Here is a 15,135-nt window from a genome sequence, read left to right as displayed (position 1 = left end):
TTATAATAACTCTATGGTACCAACGTTCGTTGCCTTGTACAGGGTGTTCCCCCAAACAATTTACAGGTTTACGGGTTTTTTTCTTTTCACCGCAAAAATAAACTACATATCGCCGAACGCTCGTCCCCCGACCAGATGTAGTTTTAAAAGTTTCAATGGGAAAATGGCAGCCGACAGCAACAGAGCTCTCGAATACATGGAGCTAGGCGCCAGTTACGAAAACGGACAAAAACGAGCCCCATTGTAAACTGTAAATTACAAGTATCCATTTTTCTATTGAACATTTAAGAACACTACTAAACTTTTGAATAAGATAACGGTCAATGCTGCAACTTTGGCTTCTGGTTCGAACCTCTAGCACTACGATTGGGCGGATTCCACGATGCATAGGTAGTAGGGGTGTCGCGAACCGGCCGCGGTTCGAGTTCGACCAGGTTCGACTTTTTCGAACTTTTGGTGGAAATTTCGACGAACCTTCTATTGACGTTCGACTCGCGTGCGCATGCGCGACAGGCTGGCCAGTGGGCTTCGGATGGGATGATAATGGCTAAGAGATGAATTAAGTGCAGCGCTGATTGGTTATTTCAGTTAATACAGCACAAAATAATTAAGTTATTAACTTCTTCAGTGATTAGAATTGGTTTCTTTAATTGCAACTGTTCATAAATTTAAAACTAACCCTTCGCATAAAAACAATTTCTCCAAACTTAGACATGCTTCTATAAAAGTCTGGCCACACTGTCCACAAAGTCGAACCGGTTGAATCTGGTTAAAAGTTCGAAGGTTTGTCGAACCCCGGAAGTTCGACCAAAATATCTGGTTCGACAAAAGTTCGCGACACCCCTAATAGGTAGTTTATTTTTGCAATAAAAAATGGGGAGAGGGGGGGGGGGGAACATGTTGTCTAGTGAAAGACATAAAATGTTTTGTGAAGGCGACTTCTGTTTACCCGCTCATTTTAATCCAAGCGACAGGAAATTTAATCCAAGTGCCAGCCAATTTAATCCTACCCAACTTAATCCCGGGATCAGTCAATTTAATCCAATATATGTATATGCACTTATTGTTTTCTGGAACGACCTTAAGGATGACGCCTGGAGGACGATGTCTATAGGACGACCTCAGGGACGACGTCTAGGACAACCTCAAAGACGACTTCTAGGACGACCTGGAGAACGACTTTGAGGACGACGTGTAAGACGACCTCAACGAGGCGTTTAGGACGACCTCGAGGACAGCCTCTCGGACGATGCCTAGGCGTCGTCATTGAGGTTGTCCTAGACGTCGTCCTCCAGGCATCGTCCTTGAGGTCGTCCAAGAAGTCGTCCTCGACATTTTCCTCGAGGTCGTCCTAAACGTCGTCCCCGAGGTCTCTAGGCAGTGTTTGAGATCGTCCTAGACCGTTAAAATAGCTTCGCTGGTCCTCCATCTTCACATGAAGTGAAAGGTCTCTACATTTTTTCTATTATATCGGAATCAAAGATTGTTGATCTCGGAAGTATCGCGGACACCAAAGGGAGTCGTCGGACGAGAAGGGCTCACAGGAAGAACTTTTGGTCCGACGCCGCCCTCTGGTGTCTGGGGTAATTGAAGTGAAGTGTAAAGTAACTAGAAAGTAACTAGAAGTAATTGAAAAAGTAATCAAATCATCAATATAGCCAATAATTACTAGATTGGCTGCATAATGACCCAAAGTAATAAAAATACTGGGTCAATAGCAGCTCAAACCATTTTAAATGGTAATCATAATACAAATTTAGCTCATACGAACACAATTGGTTCGACATTAGCTCAAAGTAATCAATAATCATCAAACTGTAAATTAAGCCAAATTAATGTTTGTTGGGTCAGTATTAACTTGAAATAATTAAGAATAATTGCAATGAAAATTGAGCTCATTATAGATAAATTGGTGGCACAATAACTCCAAATACTTAAAATTGTCACCAATATGTTAATTGGGCAGATTTAAAGCCCATTGGATTAATAGTAAAAAAAAATAATCATCATGTCATTATGCCCACAATAAATCAATTGGTTAAAAATTAGCAGAAAATAACCAAGTCTCATTACAATGTCAGTTAAGCCGAATTGGGATTAATTGAAACAAAAGAGTAATAAAATTGTGAATCGAGCTCTTAAAAGACCAATTGGTTGAATGTGACCTCAAAGTAATCAGAAAAGTTACCAAATTGTGAAATAGGACAAATCCCTTGGGTCAAGGTAACTCAAAGTAATCAGAAGAGCAATCATAATATACATTAGGCTCATAATAAATAAGTTTGTATGAAGATATGCTCAAAGTAATGGGGAAAAGAGTAATAATAATGGCAACTAAGTTCCTTATAGATCAATTAGAGGCATAATAACACAAAGTAATCAAAAGAGTAGCCAAAATGACAATTAGGCCGAATTAAAAGTCCCTTCGGTCAATAGTAACTCAAAATAATCAAACAAGGAATTGTGATGTCAATTGAGCTAATAATAAATACTTTTGTTAAATATTAGCCCAAAAAATCAAAACAGTCATCGCAATATCAATGAGGCCGAATTAAAATCCTTTGGATCGAAAGTAACGTGAAGTAATCAAGACTAATAATAATGTATGATTGAGCTCACAACCGATAAATTGGCACTGTAATTACACAAATTAAACAGGAGTTGCCAAATGACAGTTAGGCCAAATTAAATTCAATTGAACTGAGTGTAACTCAAAGTAATCAAGAGTAATCATAATGTCAATAATCATCACATAAAACTTGAATTCGTTGAAGATTAGCTAAAAGTAATTAGGAGTCATCACAATGACATTTAATTCATATTTATGGCTAATGGGTCAAAAGTAACCCAAAGTAATCAAAAGAGTAATCATAAATTGCAATTGTACTTGTATCATTAGAACTGTAGCAATGTTAAGTCGAGTAAAAAGAAAGGTTAAACAAAACGTCCATTCAGCTAAAATAAATTTGAGCGCGCCACAATAACTCAATATTACAGAAAGAGTAATCAACATATCAACTAAGCCTCGTCAATAGTGGGACTAGTAACTCCAAGTAATCACAATAGGGATCAAATGATCCGTTGTCCCCCAAAAAATCTAATTGTATAAACAATTATTCTAAGTTACCAAATGTGTAAGCAAACACGACCACCGAAGACAATAAATGCATATATATATTGCGGATTAAATTGACTGACCCCGGGATTAAATTGGGTAGTGCAAGGATTAAATTATGTGGTGCCTGAATTAAATTTGGTGGCACTTGAATTAAATTGGCCTTCGCTCGGGTTAAAATGAGTGGGAAAACCTGTAGATGTCCACAGAAATGTCTTGTGCTCGGGAGCTTGGAACTCCGGCGTTTTAACGCCGGAGTTAAGAAGCTCATGTTAGAGAAACTATGGCGTCGGCATTGATAGTATGACGTGACACATGGCTGCGACGTTTTTTGACAAAATGCGCCACAAGACAGGGACAGAGTAAGGGAGACAACACGAAGCGCTTCGTGTTGTCTCCCTTACTCTGTTCCCGTCTTGCGGCGCATTTTGTCAAGAGGTCATTTACCAACTAACTTATCTGTCACTATTGAGGCTGTGACGTCATGACCCTATCGACCCACCAAATTAAGAAAATTTTCCCGCCAAATTCAGTGGGTTGATAGGGTCATCACATTGTAGCCACGTGCGACGTCACATGCATGACACATCACACGCGACTGTGACATCACGCCACATGACCTCATGTTTATATTTCAAACAACCCACATTGCACACTCGTGACATCACGCGATACTAGACCAGACCACGCACGCACTTGGGAACGAGCGCAGATTTATATGAAAAGGCTTTGCGAATGGGGCCCGATAATGCTATCGCATTCCACTCTTAAAGGCGAAGCTTAAGCGTCCTCAAAGTTTTAATGCAATAACATTAAGTTGCTCATCACAATCTGGCCTCCTAATGTGCAGTAAGTATGCGCAAGACCATTTCAGCTCTGCGACTGCACCCCATTCCGCCATGCGTGTGGAGAGCGACACAGTCTCCTTCACATTCGCAGCATCTTCGAAGGACCCGACGACCTTGACATCGTCCCAGAGGTCGTCCTTGAGGCTGTCCTTTAGATCACCCTAGAGGTTGTCCTATCCTAGACATCTTTTCTAGGTTGCCGTCCTTGTGGTCTTCATACAGTTTGTCCTTGAGGTTGTCCCCGACGTCGTCCTTGATGTCTTCCTAGAGGTTGTCCTCGAGGACGCCTTAGATGTCGTTCTCAATGTTATCCTTGAGGTTTTCCTAGAGGTCGTTCTAAATGTCGTCACGACTTATGCACCAATTCAGTTTCCCCACTAAATCTGGCGGTGTGTAACGATAAATGGCATTGCATTCATAAATTATCACCCCTGTGGTTTTTACAAATTTGCCTCGACCATCAATTTGCTGCCCTGTAATTTTTTATTCATGGTCCCCGATTTGTCTGCCAATTTTCTAAACACACATCGCTGAGATAGTACCCCAAATACTAGTACTAATAAAAATAGCTGGATAGAAGCACTGAAGGACAGGGACAAAGTGAAGGAGGTAACGACAACACGGAGCACACTTGCAACTGAAAGCATATTAGAAACACACTGACTTAAATACTTTAATAAAACTATGTCATTTCCAGTCACAACACTCCCTCTCTAAAAATAACATTTTCTTATCTAACAGTGTCACAGACAGCTCACTGATACACTTATCGGCCCCCCTTGTTTTGATGACAAATGCTTCGTGAATTTCCTTACCGTAAAATGCCGAATAGGCGCCCATCTCTAGATGTTGCAACATCTGAAGAAATATGTGCAGTACATATAGATAAAATTTGTGACCTAACAAGTGCCCATTTTCCACTTTCTTGCAATTATCTCCATATTTTGACTGGGCGCTCCATCGGTACTTTACAGAACTTGTTTTTCCATTGTGTCGTCCCAGGATGGCTGTGTTTGAAAACAAGGGAGTGCTTGGACATCGATCATAATGCATGTCCAGATGCCCAGACGGCGCCTGTTTGATAGCTGCTGCGTCTTCTCTAGCATGCAATTTACATAGCGGCCTGTTTGGCACACGTAAGTACGCCCACAGGATAGCTGAATGTTGCAGACGACAGAGGTTGTAAATTCGGAAAACGTTTGTTTCTTTTTGCATTTGTCACTATCCCTGTCTGGAGCATTGATTCTTTTGCACAATGACGAAAGCTTATTCGGGGCCGAAAAAACAACTGGAACGTTGTAACGCTCTGCAACTATTTTCAAATTGTGAGAGATAGCATGTAAGTAAGGAATGATGGCTGCTCCTCTTTTTTGCCATTCATGAACTTTTCGTGGAACACCTCTATACTTCCCTTTCAGACCATATGTCGCATCAGTCAGCGACTTGTGTGGAAAACCCACACCTAATAGGCGATCGATTTGTTACAGGAAGCTCCTGTCCATTTCATGGTGACATAATTTCTTCAACGCAGCTCTGAGGCAGGGCGTAGCAATACATTTTTTAGCCAGTTTTAAACGGGCGGAGCCGTACTGCAGCGCACCTTTTTTTTGAGAGGATCTAAAAAAAAAGTGTGCTACCATTGCTGCGCTGTAATTTTTTCTTCATGGTCCTCGATTTGTCTGCAAGCAACGATAACAATGGTCGGTGACCTCGGGTTTTTGATCGGTTAGCAATCTTTCGGTTTTAAAGCGTAGCATAATGCCCACTGAGGCTAACTAACTTCTGGCTGTCTAAACATACACAAATAAGAATCACTACGTCGTACGCAACACAATTATTTTCTGCCTTTCAAAAGCGTTAAAATATGCCTATCGCGGGTGTAGGAACAAATGGTCCTGGAACAAATGGTCCCGGAACTAATGGTCCCAAGTCCAAGGTAGGAAAAAATGGTCCCGTAAGAATATCATTTAGAAACTGAGATGCACCATATGGTGCATCTTAGTTTCTAAACAATAAAGTTTCTTAGCTTCTAAACGATAATCACCGATTCCATAACGGATGAAGTATATTGTATATACAATATTCCTCATCAGCTATGCAATCAGTGATTTCCTGGTGGAATGAAGGATCTCGTCTCTATTTTGAGTCCGGTTACTTCGAAGAAAGTGGTCGGGTATTGAACTTAATTTTCTTCAAAATCGTCAGAATATTTTCAAAATTAGTACAGTCCAACAGTTATCTCCTAACTGTTAATTTAGTGACCTTATGCAATATTGTAGGAGTTATTACTATTTTCATATAAGGTGCTTTAGGATATTTATAGTACCCGTAAGCTCTTTTGAAACAAAAAATGAGTACCCTTAGTCATTCTGTTGAAGCCTTGAAACTCGAATGACTTCCATCTCGCCATGAAGCGCGATGGTATAGCACACGGAACGAGCGGAGCTCGATGCCTTTATAGGTGTATTAGGTTTCCGTGCACATCTGTTGTTCCTCCATGTCTATTTAACCAGATCAGCAACTGCACTAGCTAGGTTAAACTATAATTTTACGACAAGATGTTCAAAAATTATACAATTTATTGATAACACACATGTATGGACGTGCCTTAACATCTTACTCCTGGTGTTCAAAACCGAACAGTGTGACTGACGCCTCGAAGGAATTCCTCCATCTTATTTGCTCCCTGGTCCTACTGGGCGGAGAGTCTGCAGTCGGCATTGCATCTGGACCAGCGCTCTTTTTGTTTTCTTTTCCGTAAAAACTCCCGAGCAGATTTTACGGAGACAGATAAAGCTTCCGCCCGTAGAGCGTCCATCGCCTTCCATACAGTTGGATGGCTATGCCCGACTAATTCTGCTGAATCTCCGGTTACATGCCTTGCAGTTGTTTTTGAGCATATTTTTTATATAGCAGTTTTTGAGCAGTATATTTAGATAAGCGAGCCCCATTCGATTATTGTCGTAGAGAAGCTACCTAACTTTTCTTTTTTATACGGGCTGAAAATATATTATTTTATGACGCTTGCAGCACAAAAGTTTAAATAAAAAAAAAGAAAAAAAAAAAGAAAATTGGCACAAAACATTTCAGAGTTTCCCAGAAAAATATAAAAACCGGATGAGTTTGTGCAACCGGCAGCATCGAAATTCGGAGCTTTCCGTATAAATTGGAAATTGTAAAATGTTTTACCGGCAAGTGTTATTGGATATTATCGGATTTATTCGAAAATGCGAAACCCATATTGGCAATATTTATCTGGGACCATTCTTTCTTAGTTTGTACTTGGGACCATTAGTTCCGGGACCATTTGTTCCGGGGCCATTTGTTCCGTTTCCTGCTTATCGCAAATGGCAGTTGCGGCAGATGAGTTGGCCAGCTGCCAAGTTGATTTAATCTCGGTCCAGCCGCGTCGTGGCCACAACTAGGGGACAAGATGGGCCGCAACCAGTGGCCAAGACGCAGCTGGTGGTAATGAGAACTAATCTTTTCACTCGATTTAAAAAGTTACCCGCAAAAAGAGCATATCCAACGTTGCCTACGCCTGGAAGAGTGACATTGTCATTTCAATCAGCATCGATCACCAATCACTCTCAATCGTGTCGTAAATACCTCTGCAGCATGTCCGCGGCGAGTGCGCCGACAACTGAAGTGACGACGTGACCTTGACATCTACGCCACTCTTCCAAGCGTCGTTGTGGGCACGGTATGATCACGCAGTTTTAGTCAGGCGAAAAACGCGAGAATGAATTGATGAATAACTACAAAAACCATCACCTTTTTGCAAATTCTTTAAATTGGTCTGGCCTCTAACAGTGATTGCCATCAATACTGCAGTTCCAACATGTACCCCTAAAACTAATACAGTTAAACCTTGATTTTACGAAACCCGATTTTATGAATTTCCCTATTTAACAAATGAATTCGGATTCCCCGTGCAGCCTATGCCCGAAGAATGAATTTCTCGATTTTACGAAGTTCCCGATACAACGAAATATTTAGAGCGTCTCGGTGACTTTGTTAAATCGAGGTTCAGCTGCAATTCAAAAGTTAATTAGGAGATTGCAGTCGATTAGGCAACTTACTGCAACAATTATTCCCTCGTCAAATGTCTGCCGAGCCTGATAAATACATGGCACTCGTCTCTCATTCCCTTTTTTTAAAAAGCTGTTAGAAATGATCTCAAACAGCCCGTACATACCGTCGTGTAATGCACCCAGTGTGACACTCGTTTACGGCGCTCATCCAAGTCAATTGTTGATGAAGCTCGTTTATAACAATTTTCTCACAAAAATGACTCATAAAAGACACTCTGCGTTAAAAATAATTTATGCCATCTCTTCCGAGGGACTACTTGCCTTCAGGGCCTCGCTGTACACATATACAGCGCGTACAGTAACGCTTCATACCCACTTAGATGGTTCGCAGAAATCGGTTTCTCAATGTATTGCGCCACCATTTACTACAGAGGTGCGGATAGGCGGTGGAAGCTTGGAGTGAAAATACCGACGAATGGCCTTATCCACTCAAAAGTTTGCAGACAGTGCGTGTCGTCTGCGCAATGCTGCCGACAGATGTCAAAAGTGTCAAGGACACCCCAACACCGAGCTTAGCAGACAATCTTCCAAAAGTTTTGACTACACTTCATCCGGAGTATAATGTATAATTTTCAAAGTGCAATAATTTTTTTTAAATCAACGAAATATGAGGATGTATTTAAATCCCTCGGAGTCCCTCATTTATTGTACGGAGATGACTGACTGAGGCATCGCATCCTCTAGTAGGGTCACTTGCGCCACCTGTTGACAAGCACCGTTATGGCACAGTCTCCAAATTCTCCAAATTTGCCTAAAACAGGTTCTTTTTTTTTTCTTTGAACGAGGCAAGTTTATTTATTGATATTTTCACTCAAAATTTTCAACACCTAGCCACACCTATGTAGTAAATCACAGCACGACACGTAAGAAACCAAATTTTGTGGATGATCTGAAGTGGGTTTGCGCATTGGTATACACGCTGTACGTTAAGAAAGAAAAGAAATATTTGGAAAAACATTAGTGTTTGCGAAGGGTGCAAAGTAAAAACCACGCGAGCTTAAACCAATGGTTCAATGATATGGACTTTGGAGCACATTGCCCTCGGCGACTCCCTTCCAATCGAGGATTGGGCATCACATTTGGCCGTGTTTGCCAGTCTTGCTTTTGCCCTTGCGCAAGAAGGAGATGCTGTTTTGGAAAGTGAGCAACGCTTCGTCATCCCTGTCCAAGTCGAAGAGCTTTTTCTTTCTGGGTCTTGCAGGACTTGCAGGCGAAGTCTCTCTCGACTCCATCACCTCCGCTTTCTTCTTCTTTTTCTTCTTCTCCAGTTGCGTCGAACCATCCGACGTAGAATCTGCAGCAACAAAACGACCCCACATATCGCTTTATTGAGGCTAAACAAAACGGCACTCTGGCAATGTTTCAAATAAGAGATAAGAATGCAGTCGGGCCTCCTTATTATGGACCCCTTTTGTATCCCATTTTTGTCTCATTCTTAAGGACAACTCGCATTACAGACAATCATTTGGAGGAACGACATGTTTATATTAAGTGGTTGCAACCGCAGTTGGTTCCCACACTTTTTCCTCCTCTGCCTTTAGTTTACTTGATAGGGAAAACAGCTCAGAAAACGCAGATTGAGAAGAACAAACATGACAGAGACGTAGTCCGCATTTTCCGAGCTGTTTTACCCATCAAGTATAACGTCAACCAACTGGCCCAGTTCACCACCCTGTTACACTTTAGTTTACTGCCTGACCATGTTCGCAATCACGACCGAACCGTCCCGGTCACGAGGAATCCGACGGGAATCAAGAAAACCACGAGTCCTTACGACTTCGGCTTTGACCGCGTGCAGCCTTAGAAAAATGCTAGACTTATCTTGATCCTAAGGAAAAGGTTGGTACAGTCGCTGACCAATTTTTAGGACTCGGAGGGGACCCCAAAATTGCCCGAATAATCAAGCTGTCCAAAGAATTGATTTCAGCCAAATTACCAAAGTTCCACGCATATTCCGCTGCGTATTAGCCCCCTTCCACTTGCTTGATGCCAATTCTAAGTTCTCGTGCAACTTCCGCTTTATATTGTTCACATTTCACTTGTTTGTTTATCTGTTTGATCACGGTGCGGCACTTTGTTCACACCTTTGTTGGCACAAATAGTGAAGTTGAAGTTGCCGCCATTTGGCACTATATGCTGATGATATTAAGCCCTCCAAGCTCGCTTCAATACTAAGCCTATCGGCAAAAAACCTTTGCGCTCAAAGACAACAAGAACGGCAGACGGCCGCTCTTTTCGCGGTCGCACTCAAAAAACACGGACCACGAGAAGAACTAGAAGAGCCATAAGAATGGGCAGACGGCGGCCACATTGGCTATAGCGGAACCGGAAAACCTGGCTATAGCCTCAACCCAGCCTGTTTTGTGCGTAGGACGTGGTATCGAGGCTTCAGGGCAAAATCAAATCAACCAAAATGGCAGCGACTAAGTTCGCAGTGTTATCGCGGCGGCTGTTTTGTGGCTGGAACTGAGGAAATCGTGCAGATTATGTCAAAAATATCGAGCAATAAGCTTTATTGCATTCAAAATTTCGGTTAATGTTATACAATAATTCTATGGGGTGAGCGACGGCTCTGCAAAGACGTCAGAATAATCGGACGTATCCAAATAATCTGTGTCTGAAAAATCGGTCGGCGACTGTATACGAGGACGGTCCGATAAGTACTTAGCCTCACCGCCTGATGGCGCCACTATTGTAAGAGAAATTTACTATCGTGCATTACATTCTCGTAGACGGCTACTATCGAAATGTCAACCGAACCGGACTCGTAGTTTTGTTTTGACCGCATGTGGAAGCAAGCATATTCGCGAATTTTAGAAAGATGAAAAAAGAGCAATATCGATCGGTCACTTGATTCTTGTTTTTGGAAGGGAAATCGCGCAGTGAAATCAAAGAGTGCTTGGATGCTGTGTACGGTGACTCTTCTCCTTCGATGGCGACCGTCAAAAATTTGTTTAACATGTTTCAATGTGGTCGCACGTCGGTTTTTGATGAGTCACGCCTAGGTGCCCCGAAAACGGCTACCACGGGGGATAATGTGACAAAAATACACAATCTCTTATTGGCAGACCACTGATTGAAGGTGCACGAGATAGCTGAGACAGTAGGCATCTCAAAAGACCGCGTGAGTCATATCCTGCATGAAATTTTGGGCATGAGAAAGCTGTCGGCGCGATGGGTGTCGCGTTTGCTCACTCCAGACAACAAGCGCAACTGTGAGACCACTCCAGAGCAGTGTTTGATGCTGTTTAAGCGCAATCCGAAGGAGTTTCTGCGCCGTTTCGTGACTGCCGACGAAACATGGATCCACTGGTACACACCAGAGACCAAGGAACAGTCGAAACAGTGGACTTCACCCGGCAAACGTGCTCCGAAGAAGGCGAAAACTGTCCTATCGGCCGAAAAGGTGATGGCTACCATTTTCTGGGATTCACAAGGTGTGATCTACATCGACTACCTGGAGAAGGGCAAAACGGTCACAGGGCTGTAATATGCCGAATTATAGGGCCGATTCGACACCGAATTGCAGAAAAAACGGCCCCATTTGGCGAAGAAAAAAGTGCTCTTCCACCATGACAACGCACCGGCTCACACCTCTGCCCTCGCCACGGCCAAATTGATCGAATTGGGCTACGAACTGCTGCCCCATCCACCGTATTCTCCAGATTTGGCCCCGTGCGACTTCATTTTGTTTCTTGACTTGAAAAAGTCACTTGCCGGGCAGAAATTTGAGTCTAATGAGGAGGTCATCGCCGCCACGGAAGCCCACTTTGCTGACTTGGAGAAAACATATTTTTCAGATGGGTTAAAGAAGTTGGAGCATCGCTGGGTCAAGTGTATCTAACTAAAAGGAGACTATATTGAAAAATAAACCGTCACTTTCTCAAAATTTTTGTGTTTCTTGTGTTGGCCAAGTACTTATCGGACCACCCTCGTATACATAATGTGTTTCTGTGGCACTCTTCGGCATTGCAGTTTTTTTTTTCCTTCTTTGGGTACAGCGTGGTATTTGCTTCCAAACTCTGTTTCTTTTTTATGCGATGATAGGCACGTCATAGATTTCTCATTTATTTGCACAAACTGTTTGAACATGACTTTCGAAAACTGGCTGCGAATGCAAACACCATCCGGCGATCACTGTGGTAAAGACAAAGTCGGCTAGCTTCGCATCTACCAACTACATGGCGCATTGGTAGAACTTTGAGCTCGCAACAGCTTGATTCCTTCGGGACGTGTTCAGAATGTCATTCTTTCTTCCCGGCGTACCCCTCTACAGAACAAATCTCAAGTATCCGTTGCACACTTCGTAACGGCTTCCAAGGTGTCCCGTCACGTCTTCCCGAAATGTCCCCGCCCTTAAACACATTCTGCGTTAAAAGCCTACCGTGAAATACCGAGCATGCACCCACTCAAAACAGGGAGATAATCATGAAAAACGGGCGGATGGGTGCTTGCTAGGTCCGAGACCGAAAATGCAGGAGGACACAGTCAGGTGGGCCCCCCTAGGTTCAACCACCCAACTCGGGATGGCCGTCGTTTTCAGAGTTAGGCAAGCACTCTAGTGCGTGAAAATAGAACTTCGGCGTTCTTTCCGCCAACGAGAAAGCGCCCCAAGACGCTCAAAGTAGTTTTCGCATCGGTGGAACTTGGCACAAAAGTTGACGCAACTGTCTTTAGACCTAACAACTTTCGCGATTTCACCGTCTAAAAACAGGCTGCGGGCCACGGCACGTTTGTTCGCATCAGTACGTCCGAAGGCCAGGAAATTCCTCGACCCCAATTTTGTTGCCTGTGGGCATCGTGAAATTACGTTGTCCTTGCTTCTGCAACTTCCCACTTGCAGCCACAATGCGCACGTGTGCTGACTTGGCTTGGCTCTATCTGGTCGCTTGGCAGCTTAGAAGGACACTGAGACCACCCAAAAAAGTCATCAGTTTTTAGCAGGTGATTTGTTATGGTGTCAGAAGACTACTCCTTCACTATTTTGCTACAGCATCGCATATATTTTTAATAAAGCCAAAAAACGCAACTGCTCGAAGCCAAAACCGAAACTGGACTGGGGAGGAAGAAGAAATATTAAGGAGGAGAAAGTTACTGAAAGTCACGCGGCTGAGCAGCTTTTTTTCTTTTTCAATCAAAGTATTTTCAGCTTTTTAGAAGCCACAAAAATAGGGTATCGTATCCTTTTTCTATTTTTAACATTGAGTGTGCGCCTTCGATGACCAACGACTTTGATTATCTTTGGGGGTTGTATCTGAACCCTAGAAAACGGCACATGACCACAGAGAAGAGAGTGAGTGAGACTAAAACTGGCCAGTTCTTGATCGGCGGTTTTCGGGCGGAAAGAAAACAAACTTCGAGCTGCGAATTGTGTTCTGGGTGGTTGGGCTCTTATGTGTCATGTACAAATAAAAACCTTGGCGAGCATTAATACCCGGTCAGTGTGAAGGGCAGCTTTGGTCAAAAACGAAACCAAAGTAAATGACTGGTATTGCTTTAGAGCATGAAATATGATCACAGCCGAAATATTACGTCAAAGTGAAACCAGGTACTCCACTAAAACCAATCTTAGAGATACAACCAGATGCTCCTTAGCAGGCAGCAGGCAGGTTAGCTTTTAGCCCAGCAACACTGGGCGTCGCGTACTGCAGCACCACGGTGGCGTCGCGTCGCGGCCCTTATGGCTAATGACCAGTGTTGCCATCCCTATCTAGCAAATAGTTTCAATTTTGCCGCAGACGGTCGAAACCAAACTTTGAGCCGTGATATTTATAAAACTACACACAATACCGAAAAAATATTATACCTTATAGTTCAGAGACACTGACCGAATTGATAACAGTCGTAATTTATTGAGAACTGCGAAAAGTAACTGATTAAGCATCGTCTAATCTTGGTCACGAAAGCCACTTCACATCACCCATGCTATGCGCCCGCTGTCTGTTGGTCGCACAGTTAATGGCCACCGAAGGCAACTGGGCACTCTATGTGTCTTTCTCGTTTTAGATTCACCCGCTTGTCACTCAATAGCAAATTTGGCTACACAAACCTGAGTTTCAGTAATGCACCAGAGTACTGATTATTTTTGAGGTTCATAATGAAGATGCAATGAAGGTAGTACCCTCGGATTTTCCCTCAAAAGCGCCGAAGATTTTTAATAAAATCCAAAAATATGATTATATTGACCGTTTTGAGCCAATTTTGAAATTAAAATTACTTAGATGACAAAAGAAATGGTAGTACATACTAGAGGTGTCTCCTACCTTAATTTTAAAACCCTGACGGGAGGCCCAAATGTCTCGCCAGTTGTTTCTTTGCGTAAATGAATCTGAATGGACCGTTTTCACTAGATGTATTTTTGATGGGTTCAATGAGATGGAGATACTTTTTATATACAATGGGTAATTTGAATTATGTAAGCGAGCTAGTAATTCCAATCATAATTACTTATCGAAATGCCCAGTTGCAAATATGACGACATTTTCTAGGTATTTTTACTCGAGTTCCGTGTCCAGTTGCTTGTCGGGACATTCGCGAAAGTCCCCTCGTTCCTCGAGTGCCCTCCCTCGACCGTCCTTGCCCTCCAGTGAGGCATCGCTTCGAGCGCCACTCCGCCTCCGGCTTGCCCGAAGCAGAGCTGAACTGAGCGTTGCCCCAATGGTCCCCGGCATGTGCACCGTCATGGACGCGACTTGGGAGTCCCCATCCCACTACGTCGCAACGAAACGTGAGGCGAGGGGGTTTTCTCAATCGTCGTACCGAGTGGGCAGGCGCTGTAGACGAGAATGGTCGAGCACCGGCGCACGTTCGTGCAACCACTACCGCGCGACGCATGTTGAAGGCCACCTACTGCAATGGCTACATTTCTCGTCCTCGACACGTAACGGCATTGACAAAGCTCAAAAGGAACACAAACGCCTAATAGAGTGGTTTCAGTAACCATTGCAAGCACGCATAATGCCGCCACAAGTACTATCACGACCAATACGAGCATAAACGCCACTCCCTGTGGCGCGCGGTACTATCAGAGCCACCCGTCAGATTTTTCTGGGAACTGGATGCACGCTGAGGCCGAGAA

At 43.2% G+C, this 15,135-nt stretch overlaps 1 protein-coding gene across 2 annotated transcripts in view; it reads right to left on the bottom strand.

Annotated features, from left to right (window-relative positions):
- Nucleotides 1-8,214: 8,214 nt before the first annotated feature.
- The window catches only part of LOC8025662 (DNA-directed RNA polymerase I subunit RPA43), a 46,175-nt gene continuing 39,254 nt past the window's right edge, over nt 8,215-15,135 (bottom strand). For both annotated transcript variants that reach the window (XM_029989706.4, XM_029989707.4), the window contains one exon: nt 8,215-9,351. In XM_029989706.4, coding sequence (XP_029845566.2) covers nt 9,131-9,351 — 221 coding nt within the window. In that variant the 3' untranslated portion in view covers nt 8,215-9,130. The remainder of the gene's footprint in view (nt 9,352-15,135) is intronic.

The sequence above is a fragment of the Ixodes scapularis genome, unplaced genomic scaffold (assembly GCF_016920785.2).
Source record: "Ixodes scapularis isolate PalLabHiFi unplaced genomic scaffold, ASM1692078v2 PGA_scaffold7__128_contigs__length_106722199, whole genome shotgun sequence".
Taxonomy (NCBI): domain Eukaryota; kingdom Metazoa; phylum Arthropoda; class Arachnida; order Ixodida; family Ixodidae; genus Ixodes; species Ixodes scapularis.
Note: the sequence above shows the minus strand (reverse complement) of the source record. Positions and strands in the feature narration are given on the sequence as shown.